The 18,658-nt window shown below is 36.7% G+C and overlaps 1 protein-coding gene across 4 annotated transcripts; it reads left to right on the plus strand.

The window, feature by feature from the left end:
- The first annotated feature begins 1,167 nt into the window (after positions 1 to 1,167).
- NUDT12 (nudix hydrolase 12) lies at positions 1,168 to 16,715 on the plus strand. Of its 4 annotated transcripts, none has more exons than XM_070517630.1 (7): positions 1,168 to 1,281; positions 4,627 to 4,837; positions 5,655 to 6,244; positions 9,270 to 9,437; positions 10,826 to 10,939; positions 13,142 to 13,341; positions 14,327 to 16,715. In XM_070517630.1, exons 2-7 carry the CDS (start codon positions 4,632 to 4,634, stop codon positions 14,435 to 14,437), a joined length of 1,389 nt encoding a protein of 462 aa, XP_070373731.1. In that variant the 5' UTR covers positions 1,168 to 1,281; positions 4,627 to 4,631; the 3' UTR covers positions 14,438 to 16,715. The 4 variants fall into 4 exon arrangements, with proteins under 4 accessions (XP_070373731.1, XP_070373730.1, XP_014696671.1 ...); XM_070517629.1 differs by lacking the exon at positions 1,168 to 1,281 and adding an exon at positions 1,654 to 1,766; XM_014841185.3 differs by lacking the exon at positions 1,168 to 1,281 and adding an exon at positions 1,712 to 1,831.
- Positions 16,716 to 18,658: the final 1,943 nt, after the last annotated feature.

The following is an 18,658-nucleotide window of genomic DNA, read 5'->3' on the forward strand; positions in this document are numbered from 1 at the left end:
TATGCCAGATGATTAATATAGGAGTCTTCATTATACTAACCTATTTACTTTATGTTTGAATACACAGATTGGGTATTCCAAGTGAGTTAACTAAAATTTAGTATTTCTGACCTCCTGTCTGATCACTGAAATCATTAAAGACTGAAGGCAACTACTCACAGAAGGAAGCATGAGACAAAGCTAGAAAAAGCAGTTTTGAAAGCACAATGTCGAAGGGTATACACAACTTCACTGTGAGAAGCAGCAGCTTTCAACGCCTAAAATCTGGGCAGGAAGCAATGGTCAGCCTGAATAAACTCCTTAATTTTTGCTGATTGCCCAAGAGGCAGTTTAGTAAAAAAAAAAAAAATCTGGACATTAGAAGACTGACAACACCTTGCTTTGAAATCTCAGGCTCACATAACTTCTGCAGGTTTTGGAGCACGAGAGGGAAGGAAATGAAATAAAAAGACAACAGCCACAACACATGTGGGTACTAGCCTAGACTGCGCACTGTCCTGAGAGCTCTGCATGAATCATCCCCTTGAAACCTCACAACAATCCAGGGAGGTAGGGTGGGCTTGGTACATAGTTCCCCCTTATCTGCAGGGATACGTTCCAGATCCCCAGTGGACGCCTTAAATCTAGGATAGCACTGAACCCTATACATAAAATGTTTTTTCCTATACATACATACCTATGATAAAGTTTAATTTATAAATGAGGCACAGTAAGAGATTAATGACAACTAATAAGAAAATAAAACAATTACAACAGTATACTGTAATAAAAGTTACCACAGATGGTAGCAACCTCAGCATAAGATTTTTTTTCATTCCTTATTAAGTCCAGAACTTTAACCTCCAGGTGAGGTAAAGCTGAAAGTACTTTACAGCTTCTCTTTGGCATATCTGAAATGCCAGCATCACTACTCTTGTACTTTGGGGCCATTATTAAATGAAATAAGGGTTATTTGAACACAAGTACTGTGATACCCGGAAGTCGATCCGATGGCTGGAATAACCCACATGGCTACTAAGTAACTAACTAGGCAGGTAGTGTATGCAGCATGGAAATGCTGGATAAAAGGGATGATCCACATTCCCGGCCAGAAGGACAGCGTGAGACTTCATCACGGGCTGCCCAAAAGCCTGCAATTTTAAACTTATGAATTGTTTATTTCTGGAATTTTCCATTTAATATTTTTGGACTATGGACGACCACAGGTAACTGAAACCGTGGAAAGGAAACTGCAGATAAGGAAGACTACTTTACAAACTTTTGAAAGGACTACTGAATGAGGTAGGCATCAATACATGGTACCATTTTTCACACTAGAGATTGAGGTTCAGAAGCCAAAAACTTGTTTAAGATCACATACTGGAATGACTTGGTCCAGCCAATATTCCAGGTTTATTCAACATGAAAGAATGCTTAGAACACTCCATTGTATCGGACTTGACCTGAGAGAAAGTTGGGGGGCTGGGTGTGAAAAACTAGAAAACTTAAAACTGTTTCCAAAGACCTACAGTTTTCCATCTTCAGCACCACACTCTACACATCTCCATCTCACCCAGAAGGAAAACTAGCCCTCCACTCACCGCCAGCAAACCGGTCCTTCGTAGCAGGGACCTCCTGCCCGGGCTCCGAAGGTCTTCAACCCCAAGCCCCACCCCTTCTCCGGTCGCGCGCGCCCTGTGACCTTCAAACTACATCTCCCATAAAACCCTGCGAGGCCACCAGCCCTCTGCCGGAAGTCAGGAAGGCTTCATCCGGCGCCGGGAAGAGTGAGTGTGGGGCTTTCACAGTGCTTCGACTGCTTCGTGGTTTCCTCTGCTCGGGTCACTTTTGGGTTAGTAGCAGCAGCAGCGACTTGGTCGGCCTCAGGTGCCTGTCTGGGGCCGGTGACCAGTTGTCAGTGCTCTTTTGTCCCCGCGCTGTCCGGCCCTGCTGGGTGGTGTGGCGCAACCTCGCGCTCGGTGCAGGCGCGGGAGCGGTGGCCGAGGGGCCGAACTCCCGGGAGGGGTGGAGGGAGAAGCAGATCGTGCTGCTGGTGGCGTTTCCAGCCCTTTCTTTGAGATGAGGGAAAGGAAGTGCTACTTTGGTGTGGTCACCTTAAAAGGAGGACTCCTGTGCGGCCAGCCCGGTGGCTTAGCTAAGTTCGCGCGCTCGGCTTGCGTGGCCGTGGTTCAAGAGTTAGCATCCCGTGGGTGGCCGTGACGAGCCACGCTGTGGCGTCCCACATAGAAGATAGAGGAGGATTGGCACAGATGTTAGGTCAGGGACAATCTTCCTGGAGCAAAAAGAGGAAGATTGGCAACGGATGTTAGCTCAGGGCCAATCCTCCTTACCAGAAAAAATAAAAAAGGACTACCACAATAGTGGCAAGAAAACAAACTATCTCAAGGCACTTGAGCATTTCGAGGGACCGTGCATGGATGACGCTGATTGGTTAAATGGCCATCTTGTGCCAAGGAAGTGGATTCATTAAATAATAGTCCGTGACCTCAGTGACAGAGCCATTTGTGAGGTCTGCCCTGTCCCTCTTGAGCCACGGACAAGTCACGTGCCCCAGGTTACACATTGGTAAAAGTGGATACTGATTTGGTTAAAATCTAGTACCCTTTAAACCTAAGATTGTAAGGTCATTTAGACGTCTCGGAATAGTCCATACTCTTATTGGAAAGCAAGGGCAGCATTTAGCTAACTGAATCACCCCATCCCGCCTTCAAATCCTCACCTACGTGAGGACCTGTCAGTGAGAAATGAAAAAGTACATCAAGCAGTAGAGCTAGATTTAAGACTGCATATGCTTCTCTGGAATGAGTAATGATCTGTTTCCACATGGCTTTTCTGCTGAGAAAGCTAAGGGGAGAAGTGTAGGTTTTCCGCTTCCTTTCTCCTGAGAACACTGTATGCATAAGCATTGCACGGGGGCTACTGAATGGGACTGTATTTTTGGAGGACAGTTTTGCAGTCACCTGGAGTGGCCTTCCCCACTGGAGGGTGAGGAAGTGACCATGACTTCAGAACATGAGACAGTGAAATATTGCTTAAAGTAAGCCTAGCTGAAGACCCTGTATGATAAGATTTTGTGGAAAATAAATTTAAGGGAAAGGCCACTGGAAAGGGAGACCGTACATGAGTCAGTATACAGCAGTGCTACAAAAGTCCTGAAAAGTTGTAGCTTTTGTTCGTTATAATGTTTTTAAAGCCTTTAGAAATCTGAAGAGAGTAGTGAAGGTATGAAGAGAGGGCTGAGGTAAATTCTAGAATAAATCAAAAGAAATTAAAAAGTGTTTTCTAATATAGAAGTCACTCTTAACTAATTTAAGTTGTAAACCAATTTTCAGTATTAGATTTTATCCAAGTATTTCCTTTCCCGTGAGTGGTTTTCACCTATTTACAAGTAGCAGAAAGATACAAACAGAGAAAGTGAATAGATACAAATAAGAAAGTTAATCTCTTTCACCCACTTTTTCCCTAAATTTTGTTCATACTACTCCTGCTATAAAATTGATGAGCCAAATTGCAGTGTCAGAACCCTAGAGATAACAGCTGTCAAATATTATGGATTATAACCTTTCTTTCATTTTAGCCTAAATAGCTTATTACTTACAATGGTAAAAACCTTTAGAATTCCAAATCTTTTCTTAATAGCATTTCTTAGAAAAAAATTCATACCTTCAAAAAAGTACTTTGAGAAGTTCATAGACAACTGAAACATGAACCATTTCCACAAAAGAACAGCTCAGTTTGTGCCCTACCGCATTCAGTTCATGATTAGGCAACATTTATTAAGAGATATGGGACAATTATTTTCTGTATTTTTTTTCTTACTAAAACAACAGAGTGGCAACGCAGACAAAGAAAGTTAAGGGTTTAAAAACCTGTGATTCAAGAATAGATGAAGAGACCAGTAGAGCATTGTCCAATAATAGATCCAAAATATATAGTCATCTGATTTATGACAAGAATAATACCGCAGTGCAATGGGACACAAACTAATTTCAAGAATGGTACGAAATCATATGGATTGTCCAATGGGATAAAGATGTGTCTTGACCCCTGCTTCACATTGTGAACAAAAATCAATCCCAGATAGATTGCATAATTAGTTGTACAAGGTAAAGCAATCTATTGTTTTTATGTGAAACTTAGTTTTTGAATAATTAGCTATAAGATCATAATTTGCCTGAGGGCAGGGACCTGTTTCTGGTACCACAGGATCTAAGAGAATACTGCTTGTCATCTGCTAAAAACTTTTGCCTTCACTTCTTTGTGCCTTAACCCCTCTCATGTCTCTGGTCCATATGGAAGTCCTTCTGGTCTACCTCAAATACCCCTTCTTTGTAATGCCTTTTACCTAACTCCCTCTTCCAGGGATCCAGCCCTCCATCTGTATTACCAAAACTCTTTATACATTATTTTGTACATCCCCCATGTTGAATTATGTTTAAAATTCTCAACTGATAACAATTTTGAAATGTATGCTCTTATTACAATTGACTACTAATTGCCTTTCGAAGAGTATATTGCTTGAGAAACCATAACTGTTACTCTAATTATATCAGCACTCAGGTAATGTTCAGTCATTGATACAAAAAACAACCACAGTTGAGTTTTTTTGTATTTTCCTTTTTTAAGGAAGAATGTCTTCTATTAAAGGAAGTCCAAAGCAAGAAATAATTTCCCAATTTCACTGTTCAGCTGCAGAAGGAGATATTGCCAGGTTAACAGGAATACTAAGTCTTTCTCCATCTCTTCTCAATGAAACTTCTGAAAATGGCTGGACGGCTTTAATGTATGCTGCAAGGAATGGGCACCCACATGTTGTCCAATTTCTACTTGAGAAAGGGTAAATATTTTAGGCTGTACCACCTGAAGGGTTGTGTGGTTTAATTTCTGAATTACATATGTCCGTTTAAATTTTTCTTGTAGCTGTATTTATATCATAGGACTTATAAATAACTCATTGATCAGTTTGTTATATAAAAATGTAGCATAATTTCTAACTAAAAACTTTGAGTTATTTTTATTGAGGAATTAATCCTTCATACTCAATAGCAAAGCAAGTTTATGAGTTAGTCTAATATTTTTCTTCCAAATAGAAAATGTAAATCTACGCACTCTAACTACCAAGAATCTCCTGTAAGATTTTAATATCTTATAGAACATAAAACTTACTGGTTTTTTATTTTATAATTCTCCAGAAATTTTAAATATCCACTATCTCTAACTTTTCATCATTTGTGATTATTTTTTTAACCTACTCATTAGTAAATTATGTACTAAAAGAAAATAAATCGGGGCTGGCCCTGTGGCCGAGTGCTTAAGTTCCCGAGCTCTGCTTTAGCCTTTTGAATCCTGGGCGCCGACCTGGCACAGCTCATCAGGTCATGCTGAGGTGGTGTCCCACATAGCACAACCAGAGGCACTCACAACTAGAATACACAACTATGTACTGGGGGCTTTGGGGAGAAGAAGAAGAAAAAAAACAGATTGACAACAGTTTTTAGCTCAGGTGCCAATCTTTAAAGAAAATAAAAAAAGAAAAAAGAAATCTATGTAATCATTAAATAGAGGGGCTATAATGTGCATCTGGAAGTATTTTCTTATAATAAATACTGAAGAAAACGTTTTGTTTCCTATTTTATTTTTCCTTCCAACTGTAGGTGCGACAGATCCATTGTCAATAAATCAAGGCAGACTGCACTGGATATTGCTAAATTTTGGGGTTATAAGCATATAGCTAACTTACTAGCTAATGCTAAAGGTGGGAAGAGGCCTTGGTTCCTAACCAATGACGTGGAAGAATGTGAGAATTATTTTAGCAGGACGCTACTGGACCGCAAAAGTGAAAAAAGAAATAATTCTGACTGGCTACTAGCTAAAGAAAGCCATCCAGCCACAGTTTATATCCTTTTCTCGGATTTAAATCCCTTGGTCACTTTAGGTGGCAATAAAGAAAGTTCCCAGCAGCCGGAAGTCAGGCTTTGTCAGCTGAACTACACAGATATAAAGGATTATTTGGCTCAACCCGAGAACATCACCTTGATTTTCCTTGGAGTAGAACTTGAAATGAAGAAAGAGTTACTTAATTATGTTGGGGAAGTCCCAGGAGGAGAAGAAGATGGGTTGGTTGCCTGGTTTGCTCTAGCTATAGATCCTGTTGCTGCCGAAGAATTTAAGCAAAGAAATGAAAATTGCTATTTTCTTCATCCTCCAATGCCAGCTCTTCTGCAATTGAAAGAAAAAGAAGCTGGTAAGAAGTGAACACTGTTTACTTGCATTGATGATAATCTGGTTTTTGAAACTTGGTTGGAGTTAATATGTATCTGCAGTTTCTAGGAAGCACGCTTTTTCCAGTAAGCCATGAAATTAGGCTATCTTCATTAGAAACTTCCTTAAGTTCTCACCCTAGAAAACTAGTCTCCTGGGCAGTTACAGCAGTTTTAATCAGCCAAGATTAGTTTCCCCAGAATTAACCCTTATGCATGCTGATTTCATTTGATTCTTCGGTGAATAATCATTGAGTACCTGCTGTGTGCTGAGCTTGATGGCAAAGACCTTGACTGTTTTGTTTTCTGTTGCTGGTTAGTCATTTCATCTGGGGCCTTAAATGCCATGGTAAGAAATCAGGGGTTTTCTTCTAAATTCCATTTAAATGTTGTACCCTGACCTATTTTTTTTAAAAAAAATCAAAAACAAAAGCGCTCGCTCTGGCTGCTTTGTAGATCATGAATTGTAGGTAATTAAGTGTGGAAGTCAAGAGTCTTGTTAAGGGTTAAAGATTACGGTAAGAGATTGCAATGGCCTGGATTAGTGGGGTGGAGAGAAAGGGAGAGTTGGAGATGTTCTGGAGGTAGAACTGATAGGGCTTAATCAGTAGATTGAGACTGTTATAAGAGAGAAGATAGTAATTTGGACTCTGATCAGAATTAAACTGATAATAGTAGAAATGGAGAGAAGGGCGTACATTCAAGACATATTTTGGAGAGAAAATCGGCAGTACTTGGGTATGGGGTATATAAAACTAAAGGAAGAAATCAAGATGACTGCTAGGTTTGAGACTTTAGTAATTTGTTAGATAGTGATACTATTTCTTGATAAGATAATATGGGAAAATGGGTAAAACAAGAGAAGCAGGACAGACTTGAAGTAAATAAATCAAGATTTTAGTTTTGGGCATGTTAGAGAGGGATATTAGAATCTGGAACACAGAGAGGTCTGAACTGGAGATACCGTATGGGAGTCATCAACACAAAAGTGATATTTAAATCCCAGGAAACTGCTGAGATTACTTAGAGTTGAGAGCAAGCAAGAAAGGGAGCCTCACAATCATACCTGAATGCCCCTAAATTTAGAGATGAGGTAGAAGCGGAGGAGCTGTCAAAGGTGATGTTGACAGTGTGGCCATAAGGCAGGAGGAAAACAGGAGAGTGTGCTCATGGAAACCAAGAGAGCACAGTATTTCTTGGAGGTAGTGGCCCAATGTGTTGAATGCTGGTGAGAATTTGAGCAAGATGAAGACAAAGGTTCTTTTTAAAAGAATCTTTGGTTTTGGTAATATGAAGCTGTTGATGAATTGGACAAGAGGCGTGTCAGTGGAGTGGAAGGAACAGAAGCTGGGTTATGTAGATTGAAGGGTTAACAGGAGGTGAGGAAGGGATCTCTTGTCAGCGTCCACCTTCCCTTGGGTGATGCGGAGGCCCTTCCAGAGACTACTTAGACCTCCTCCCATAGACTGGGGTGGTGATTTTATTCTTCACATCTGTGAAGAAAACATCGCACTTTTTAAAAAAAATTTGTTTCTTTATAATTTTAAGATCGAAAGGATATCTTTTTTGTTTTTTTCACTAGAAAGGAAACAGGCTCTTTTACTCACTTGGTGTGTAACCTCACACTATTACTTAACCTCTCTGTGTCTGAGTTGTCTCCTCCCGAAAATGAGGATAATAATAGTACCTACATCATAGGGTTGCTCTAAACATTAAATAAGATAATGTATAGAAAGATCTTTGCGTGGTGCTCGTCACATAGTAAGGACTCAATAAATGTTAGCTTTTCTTATTGTAATGATACTCAAATAATGTAGATACCTTCCTGTAAATTACATATTACAAGGTAACACAGCAGGCAGATATTTAATGTTGCCTGTGGTTCACTGAATTTCAGTGTTAAATTTGTTTTTATTTATGGTTTATTAGTTTCATTTTTCCCAGTTTAAAACGTTGCTTTTGTTCTTATTGTTTATTATTATTTTGTTTATTTGGAAAATCTTTAAACCAAATAAAGTATTTTAGGGAGAGCAGGTTTGTCAGGCATTTGGAATGTAGCATTTCTAGTCTTGTTGCCTCAATTGGAATATTTCTGGTTAGGCCGTATTCGTTTTTGAAGTAGCAGAGTCAAGGCTCTAGCCAAAGTGTCTATATTCCAAGATTTATTCTGTTAGGCATTTTTTTCATAAACAAAGTTAACCGTGAATGTTGTATTTTTTTTTTTTTTAAAGATTGGCACCTGAGCTAACAACTCTGTTGCCAATCTTTTTTTTTTCTTTTTTTCCTGCTTTATCTCCCCAAAGCCCCCTGGTACATAGTTGTATATCTTAGTGGCAGATCCTTCTAGTTGTGGCATGTGGGACACCGCCTCAGCGTGGCCTGACGAGCGGTGCCATGTCTGCACCCAGGATTCAAACCAGCGAAACCCTGGGCCGCTGCAGCAGACCACGCAAACTTAACCACTCAGCCACGGGGCCAGGGTCCAAATACAGTATTTTTTTAATACTCGATTCAGTTTCTAGTTTTCAACAGGATATGGTCCATGGTGACTTGGCTTAGTCACCAAGGAAAACAGAGATGGGTTCCTACAGTTTCCTAGTAGTATTTCTTTTATAGTCCAAGTCTAAGTTAGGAACTCCCTTTGAAATGTATTTTTATAAAAGTCACTATTGTAAAGTCACCATACACTAGAACCTTGTATATCCAAAATTTAAAAATCATCTATAGTAAAAGCCTGACCCAATATAGTGTGTAAGATGGATGTTACTTATCTGTCTTATATGACAGTTATATTTAAAGTTAAATATAATTTTCATTTATCTGTAGAATTAAATATTTCACTTTAAAAGAAATATACACATCATAAAAATAGAAATACTAAATCCCTTCATGACACAGCGATTCAGAAAATACAGTGTATGTCTTATTATGACTTAAGAATATTTTACTTATGTATTAATTTGTTTACAATTTTTCACAGAATTAAAACTTTTTGTGCTTCTCTTAAAGGGGTTGTGGCTCAAGCGAGATCTGTTCTTGCCTGGCACAGTCGATATAAGTTCTGCCCAACCTGTGGAAGTGCAACTAAAATTCAAGAAGGTGGCTATAAAAGAGCATGCTTGAAAGAAAATTGCCCCAGCCTCCATGGCGTTCACAATACATCATATCCGAGAGTTGGTAAGCCTTTTCTTTCACAGTGAAATCTCAGCCATCTGAAATCTTAGGGAATAAGACATTCTGGAAAGACAAGATTTTGAGTTGCTGAAGGGTTTACCTTTTTTTTAAACCATGTTTAATTTAACCATTAAGACTGTAAGTATTAAAGTGTGACATACTTTCATGACTTTTAAGTAAAGGACATTGTACATAATTTGCCATTTCTTGACTCTGGGTTAATCAGTATGAATTTGATGTGTTGTGATACGTGATTTCAAAAGCCCACCAGTCTGGGTCCGCTTAGTGCACACTGAAAAAGTGCCCCAACAATTCAGTGCCTGTTTGAGGCATCAGCAAAGCAGTGCAGCCTGGAGCTGGCTTCTCATTACTGTAGGTGTCTGCCCATGCCTTCTTTCCTCCTTCTAATTGCTGCTTTGAGTCGGCTGTGGGTTTGGAAATCTGATAACCTAGCCCTTTAAAACTGTGTGAAAAAAAGAATACATAGATTCAGCAACACCTGAGGAGACCTCCTGGGAATATACTGCCCAGCTTAGTGACATGCTTTTTTGCTGCTCAGGAACCTTTTACATTTGATTCCTGGTTTTCAATCATGACATGGTGAGGAGAATTTGCTAGATTAGTGACTTCTAGAGAGATGAATTGTTATTTAATTTAAATTTTACTTATTTATTTATTTACTTTTTAAAGATTGGCACTTAAGCTAACATCTGTTGCCAATCTTCTTTTTTTTTCTTTCCTTTTTCTTCTCCCCAAAGTCCCCCAGTACATAGTTGTATATTCTAGTTGTAGGTCCTTCTGGTTGGGCTATGTGGGACGCTGCCTCAGCATGGCTTGATGAGCGGTACCACCTCCATGCCCAGGATCCAAACTGGCAAAACCCTAGGCCGCCGAGGTGGAGTGTGTGAATTTAACCATTCAGCCATGGGGCCAGCCTCTAAATTTTATTTTTTAATGGCTTAAACTTAATCATAGAGCCACATTAGCTTTTAAAAACTTTTTGTTAAGGATTGGGATGGAAGGGAGAGGGAAATTTCACTACATTTACAATGGTAAACTTCGAATTTTTTCTGTGCCATATGTTACCTACTCAAACTCTTTTCTAATTAAAAAATAAAAATATGCCTAGCATACCATAAGTACACAATAAATGTTGCTATTAAGACAAGAAGCAGGACAAGAATGATCTTCCTTTAGTTTAATGACAGTATTCTATGCAATTTCCATGAAATACTCTATCATCAGGCCAAAAGAAACAATCTCTTGTAACTAGACAAAAGTCGTCTTCTTGCAGAGGTACACCTTTTTATTATCCTACTAGACAGTGACTTTACACAATGAGTCTAAATTATTTTTTTCTGTCATTCATACATCTTTTATTTTTTCAACAGATCCAGTTGTAATCATGCAAGTTATTCATCCAGATGGGACCAAATGTCTTTTAGGCAGGCAGAAAAGATTTCCCCCAGGCATGTTTACTTGCCTTGCTGGATTTATTGAACCTGGTAAGCCTTGTCTTAATAATTTTTATAATAATTTATAATTTCCAAATAAAAATTTTAGTTAGCATTTGAGAAATCATCTGTGATAAATTATCATGTTATAAAACTGGAATATTTTAAAATATTTTCTGTGTGTTTTAAATGATAGAATTTTTGTTTTTACTAGTGGAATAATTTTGTTTTAAAAATTCAGTATTTGCTCTTTCATATGTCTTTCATATATTGCTCTTACCCAAGGTATCTGCATGATTTGTACCTCACTTCCTTCTGTACTAGACTCAACTCACCTCTTGAAAGAGGCCTTCCCCGATAGCCCCAAATGCATTAGTTAGCCCCGTGCGCTGCATTCACAGTCCCTGTTGTCCTGCCTGATTTTGCCCTACAGCACTCATCACTACCTGATGTGAGACGTGTGTATGTATGTTACCAATTTATGTGTCTATGTACTTATTTCTTTATTATCTGCTGGTGCCAGAAAAGAAGTTCCATAAGCGCAGGGACTTTGTTTTATTCATTGCTGTATGCCAAGCCCTTAGAGCAGTGCTTCACATGTAGTAGGAGTTTAGTAAATATTTGTGAAGAACATGAATGAATCTATCTAATTAATACATGTTCAATCTCAACTGCCAATATTAATCCACATTATAAATAATAATAGTAAACATATGTAGTGCCGCACTCTGTTCCAGGGGCTTTCCATGTATTAAATCATGTGATCCTCACACAGCTTTATAAAGTAGCTGCTATTACAGCAGTTTTACAGGTAGGGCACTAACGCACAGTGGCTGAATAACTTATCTAAGATAAAACCCCTGGTGACTAATAGGGCAAGGATTCAGACGTGGGTGATTTGGCTCTGAGTCCATGCTCTTAATCACTGTGCTACCTCTAGGTGCTCTAGGTCGTTTTTTTTTAACTACTGTGAAGCATTCCATTTATGAATATTCTGTAATTCATTTATCCATTCTGCTGTTGGACATTTAGTTTATTTCAAAGCTGTTAATATAACAGACAACACTGCAAAGAGTATTCTTATACTACTCCTTGTGCACATTTGCAATAGTTGTCTAGGGCATATGCCTGAGGGAATTGTAGCTCATAGGATATGAGCATCTTAACCTTTCGTAGATATTCCAAGTTGCTCTCTGAAGTGCCCCTGCCAATTTACACTATTTCTAGCAGTACATGAAATGTTCTGTTATTCCACATCTTCACCACATTAGGATTTTTAGACTAGTTTTAATTTGCCATTCTGATGGGTATGAAATAGTATGTCATCGTAGTTTTCATTTTCATTTCCCTGCTGATGGAGCATCCAACTTTCTTTTTCTCTGAATTTTACATGTTTATATTTGCTTACTTTTGTTTTGATTATCATTTTTTCTTACTGATTTTAAGACTTTCTTTAATATGTATTGTATTCTAATCTTTAGTTATGGTCTTACAAATATCTTATGCTAGTCTGTGACTTGCCTTTTCGCTGTATTTTTTTTTGATGAACCTAAGTTGTTAATTTTAATATAGGAAATATATCAATCTATTTGAAATAGCTATGTTTAAATAGCAAAATATTTCTAACCTGCCAGATAAACTTAACTTAGAAAATATTTCCTCTGTTCTAATTCTCAATTTCAACAAATCAGAAATATAAAGTACATTCTAAGCATCACTTTATTTTATCATAGCTCAGTCAACAGTCATCTAGAGGAAAATAATCATTTAGAAAGAAGTGTTTCATGTGATTTTTAAACTTTTAGTGTTATATGATTTTTAACTCTTTTGAAAAGAGTTATTTGACAACATAAGAAAAGTTTTAAGATTTTAGTAAGAAAAAGGCTAACCAGTTATAAAAATCATGTAGTGATCATTTATAACTAGTGATAATACATAAATGAGATAATATATAAAGTGTTTGCGTAGTGTTCAGCCAGTAGTAGGTTCTGGATAGTTTTAGATGTCATAATTTTTTAAATGTAACTAGATCTTTAAGAAATGAAAACTTTCTTGGCATTTTGATTCTGTATGTTGTCATATACTTGAAGAAATAATGTTTTCTTGAATTCCAATCTAGTTTTAGGCTTTTGCTTTCTGATTCTTTGAATTGGGTTTCTGTCCAAAGTGATTTCTAAATCTGTGAACCATTCAGAACACAAAATGTCCAGGCCATGTTCACCAGCTACTTGTTTTTTTGCCCTGTTTGATTAGGGGAGACAATAGAAGATGCTGTTCGGAGAGAGGTAGAAGAGGAAAGTGGAGTCAAAGTTGGCCATGTTCAGTATGTCTCTTGTCAACCATGGCCAATGCCCTCCTCCTTAATGATTGGTTGCTTAGCTGTGGCAGTGTCTACAGAAATTAAAGTTGACAAGAATGAAATAGAGGACGCCCGCTGGTTCACTAGAGAACAGGTAAAGTTCAATTTAATTTCCTTCTTCTATTGATTGTTCTCTGACTGTATTGGTTTGGGCATGCAGCAAGGATGCGTGTTTTCAACAAGTTGAATGAATGGCTATGGCCCTCTCATCATGCATGGATTACAATGTAATTGGTGTGTCCTATGTTAACTCCATTCTGTGAGAGTTTTCTAGTAATGGCGATTCTCTGCCATTTTCTAATTGCAAATGCTGTTCCTTCAGATTAATGATAGCTTTCAGTGGTCTTAAAAGAGGTAAACATTATTTCATAAATGAGAAACAGGAATATTATTCTTAGATATTTTGTATATTAGTTTATAGCATTAAACAAGTAGATCTCCAAAAATATCAGTAAAAATGCTTAAAATTTTTTGAAAAGTTCTTGTTCATTTTAAAATGTACTTAAGGACAAGAATGACAAACTGTATAACAAAGAAATACTCAAAAGAACTTGTGAAAATGTCTCCCTTAAGTAATATAATGAAAGATAAATTACTTGTCTGTGTTTTGCATGACCCAAAGTATTTTATAAAAAACAAATGGATACACTACAGTAGTGGAAGACGTGAAATCCTTTCTGACTTTGCCTAAACAAGATTAGTTTTCTTTTATGTTCTACCTCAAAAAGTAGAAATGAGATTTTTTTTTCAGAATTTTACAAAAGAGAACCTGTCCCAGAAGTTGACTTCACTCTGAAAATAAGTGTGGAACATATACTTTGCTTTTTCATAGCCTTATATTCAAAAGAGAATATGCCTTTCTGGAATATTTTAAAAATTGAATCACCAGCTCATTGAAGCCACTAAAAATATTGTGCTAAATTTTGCATGTTGAATATGGATGTTGTCACTTTCTACTGTTGTTATTCACTGTAAAAGTCATCACTTGTTCGCTGAATTGTGGAAGCATAGACATAGTATTTAATATTTAAGTATGACAGTGTTGAAATCCTAATACGTTTTATTATGATATATTTTAGGTTGTGGATGTTCTGACCAAAGGGAAGCAGCAGGCGTTCTTCGTGCCGCCCAGCCGAGCTATTGCCCATCAGTTAATCAAACACTGGATTGGAATGAACCCCAACCTCTAAGTCAAATAACCAGACTTTGAGTATTAACTGATTTCTAATACCATTTATTCCTCAAGTGAGATTAGAAGTGTTCAGTGCTCTTTAGAATGTCACAACACAAAATATCATATTGGGTTTTTGAAATATTTTCAAAGCGTGCTTTCCATCTTAACCACAGAATTCATATTTTTTATAAATTACAGCATTGCCTCAGATTTTGTTAAATCTTAATCTTTTTCAAACATTTTTCTTTTGGTCATGCTCTACAGTTTTATCTCACAAAACCATATTTCTAATAAGAGGAATCATATTGTAAAGAGGCATGTTCTAAAAATGGGAACAAACCTAAATTTTAGCACCTCTTTTAAGCATTAGACCAATCAATAAGTTCTTTTTTGAGAAATGAGACAAAATTATTTGAATGAATTTTGAGCTTTATTTTTAGTCTTTTCATTATCATAAAGGTCCTTTCAGTTGTCAGTAGCTGATTTTTGCTCATCTTCCCATTGTAATCCACCTTTTTCTCTTGGTTCCAGTGTTCTATTGGTGGTACTCTTACAATGTTGCTACTAGTCTGTTTTGATCAGTGTTGAGAATGTTCTATTTTAACAACTCTACTAGTGATCAGAATATCATGCCCTCGTGGAAAGAGAGCATACGTCTGGGGCTACCTCCTTAAGCCTAAAAGTAATTAATATGTCTATTTATCTGTTAGTTGTACTCAAAGTTGTTCTTAAGACAAATCAGGATTCTCTGCTTTTTCACTGAAATTAAAACATTTTGAAAAGAATTCTCCTCAAAGGTCAGATATTAAGTAAATTCCAGATAGAGTTACATATTTAATAAAAACACTGGCTTTAGGTCATTTTGTGATAAGGGGTATATCTGCATCAGCAAAAAATCGTATAATCATCATTACTAATAATACTTGTTAAACTCAAATACAGAATCTTATTTTTGGCCTTATTTCAAGACATTTTAAGAAGGCTTTATAGAATAAATGTATCTTAGAACTGAGTCAGTAAGATTCTAGAGAAAGTAATTGTAATAGTTTACAATTTTGCAACATCGAACTGTGATATTTTACAAGACCGTTTTGAAATTTTTTTGAAAAGAGTCTATAAGTATATAAATTTGTATAATTTGGCTCTTTACTATTGTATGTTAGAACTGGAAGAGACCTTAGATAATATATGCAGTTCACTGCCCTTCTTTTATTGATAAGGAAAAGGAAATCCTGAAAGTTGAATTTACTTAATTCAATCTGTTAAAGTGAATCAATTGATTAATTAATTGATGAAGTTACACGGTTACAACTTAAAATTGTTATTACAATTAATTGTTATTACAATTAAGTAACTTAATTATAAACCCAGGCCAGGATTCTCCCTCTAATAGGAAATAGAAACTATTACTAAAAGTATACATAGAATAAATTAAAATAAGGGATGATAAGAAAAATAAATTTAATTTACTAATTATTGTTAATTAAAATTTTAAGTACTAAAATTCATTTAATTTAATAAGGTAACTTTCTTAAATAAAACTTCATTTTATTAATGAATAATGATTTTCTTAGTAATTGATAACAGCACTTTAGACAAAATTAAGATTTACACAGGACGTTTAGATACATAATAAAATTTGAACTACATAGGTATATAGAAAATTACATACCTTGATTATTATAAGGTATAATGACTTGAGGTTCAGTTTTACTCCAAATGTACTTTTTTTTTTTTTTTGAGGAAGGTTAGCCCTGAGCTAACAGCCGCGGCCAATCCTCCTCTTGCTTAGGAAGATTGGCCCTGAGCTGACATCTGTGCCCATCTTACTCTACTCTATTTGCAGGATGCCTGCCACAGCATGGCTTGATAAGTGGTATGTAAGTCCACACCCAGAATCTGAACCAGCAAACCCCGGGCCACCAAAGTGGAATGCACGAACTTAACTGCTACGCCACTGGGCTGGCCCCCCGAAATGTACTTTTAATACTTACAGATTCTAAGATTACATCATAAAATTCCAGGTTTCCATGATGTTAGCATAGCAAAGTAAAATATAAAATATCAACAAAGTGTAGTTATAAATTTAGTTCTGGGTATTTAATCCTGTACTCAGGGAAAATCAGTATCTAAGTAAATTATTGTTTTAATAATTATTCTTAAATTGCTAACCTCTGAGAGGTGAATAGCTACATGTAAATAGAAGGATTAGCCAAGAAATAGTAGAAGTTCAAGTGTCATGAATGTATTCTAATGGAAATGAAGGTAACAATACATTAAAATATTTATCTATTTCTGTTTTGTCTATTGTGTGTTTTTTAATATGTTTTGACAAATACCTTCTGAAAAATGGAAAAAGCTAAATTTTAATCATCGTTGCCTGTTTAGAATTAATAGCGTGTAAGCAAAAAGTACGAAAGCCTTTTTAAAAGTTGCCAAATATATTTGGAAGACTTAAATTTTGTATTTAAATCTCTTATGGGTCGCATATATATCTGTGTATGTATACATACACACACCCATACAGGCATATATATGTGTATGTATACACACACACAGACATATATACGCATACGTATATGTAGTCAATAAATTTTTTATCTTCAGATTTAAACTTATATATCTAGTCTAATGTGTATTCTTATTACTTGTCTAATATTACCAATCTTTGCATTTTGAATTTTTTGCTTGTTTTCTGTTCATGGAAGGACTGGAAGAATTAGAAGCCCACATATTTCATTTGGCTGGAAAAATGTTGAATAACTCCTTCAAAGATCAGCTTAGGGATTTGGGTGAAGATAGAAAAGAATGGAATAACAGAGGGTGAGGCCATGAGATGGAGGGAGAAAGTATAAGTTCATTAATAAGCCAAATAAACTCAGTCAAATCTCATATAACAACAGTAGACAGCTGGTCTTAGAACTGTGTTGCTGATATGTATATAGCAAAATATTAGGTGAAAATATTCTATAAAATAAATCCATTAATTATTTAGAATAAAATTTCCCCAATGCAGATTTTATTACGGGTGAGAACCAGTTGTTGGGTTCTGGATATATGTGTGCAAGGTGGGAGATGTGGGTGTTGAGTGAAATTATGTATGTGCTGCACTTAAAAGGGCCAGTCTTCTCTAGCAGCAAAATATGTAGGACAAAGTAATCCAAAGTGCAAAATTAGTACCTGTTTACAAATGTAAAAGATCTAGGTCTTGAGGCAAAGCAGAAGCACTTGCAAATGTTTGGAAAAGGAGGGCAGGAGAGTTTGGCTTCAGTGCAGATGGGCGAGGTTGCTCACTAAGAGGGCCAACTGCTTGGGACCTTTGATACCAGCGGGGCTGGTGAGGAACACAGACACAGGGTGTATTTTGAGGAGATGGAGATAATGATGTTGCCAAAATCCCACCTCTTCAAAAAGAGTCTCGTTGGTTAGGAGAGAACTGGAAGGGCGTTGCTTGTGAAAATAAACTCAATGCTGAAAGTGATTTTTTTTCTGCACTACACCTTGTCCTTTTTCTTCCCAGGACACTCAGCGTTCAAAACAGCGTCCCTTCTGAAGGAGGGAGTGCAGTTTATAGGTTTTCAAATAATTCATTTTATCTGTCCAAAGTGGAAATGGTCGAAAGAAAAGTTATTTGAGTAATAAGGATGGTATAGGAAAAATGGTATTCAGCAGCCTAAATTATCTTAGTGTTTGGGGACAACGATTTCAACTATAAAAATGAACATTTGGACATATTAATTGGGCTAAAGGCACATTCCTCATTCTATTTTCACTGAAGGATATCCACATATAATTGTACTCATTGGTGTAAGTAGCCCTTTCAACTTTTCTTTATTCCTTCAAGAATACTACATTTATTGCTAAGCAGACAGCACGATCACATTGGACAATGGATATTTCTCCTTTTCACAATTCCCGTTTTAAGGATGCTCTATAGAATAGTGGGGGTGGCTGTGAAATTTTAAAACAGATTTTAAGTTAAAAAAAAGAAAAAAAGCCTCTCTGCTAATGGAAATATTTTTCTTTCTAACTAGAAGTCTGATAAGAGACAAGCTGCAGCATAAAGAATGAAAAAATGTCCTGGCTCTCCATTCCTGGGCTCTTGGGAACTGTCCCAAACCAACTCTTCGTTTCTCACCTCTGTGGATTAAGATCATTCTTCTAACCACTTAACTTGTGAGGTAGTTTCATTTTTAGTAATGTGGAAGGTCCAACCGGGAGTAGAAGTTGAAAATGG

This window comes from Equus asinus, chromosome 9 (assembly GCF_041296235.1).
Source record: "Equus asinus isolate D_3611 breed Donkey chromosome 9, EquAss-T2T_v2, whole genome shotgun sequence".
In the NCBI taxonomy this organism is placed as follows: Eukaryota; Metazoa; Chordata; class Mammalia; order Perissodactyla; family Equidae; genus Equus; species Equus asinus.

Coding starts and splice junctions, on each gene's coding strand:
- NUDT12 (XM_070517630.1), top strand. CDS start 4,632: ATGTCTTCTATTAAAGGAAGTCCAAAGCAAGAAATAATTTCCCAATTT. Junction 4,838..5,654: donor CAATTTCTACTTGAGAAAGG/GTAAATATTTTA, acceptor TTCCAACTGTAG/GTGCGACAGATCCATTGTCA. Junction 10,940..13,141: donor TGCTGGATTTATTGAACCTG/GTAAGCCTTGTC, acceptor CTGTTTGATTAG/GGGAGACAATAGAAGATGCT.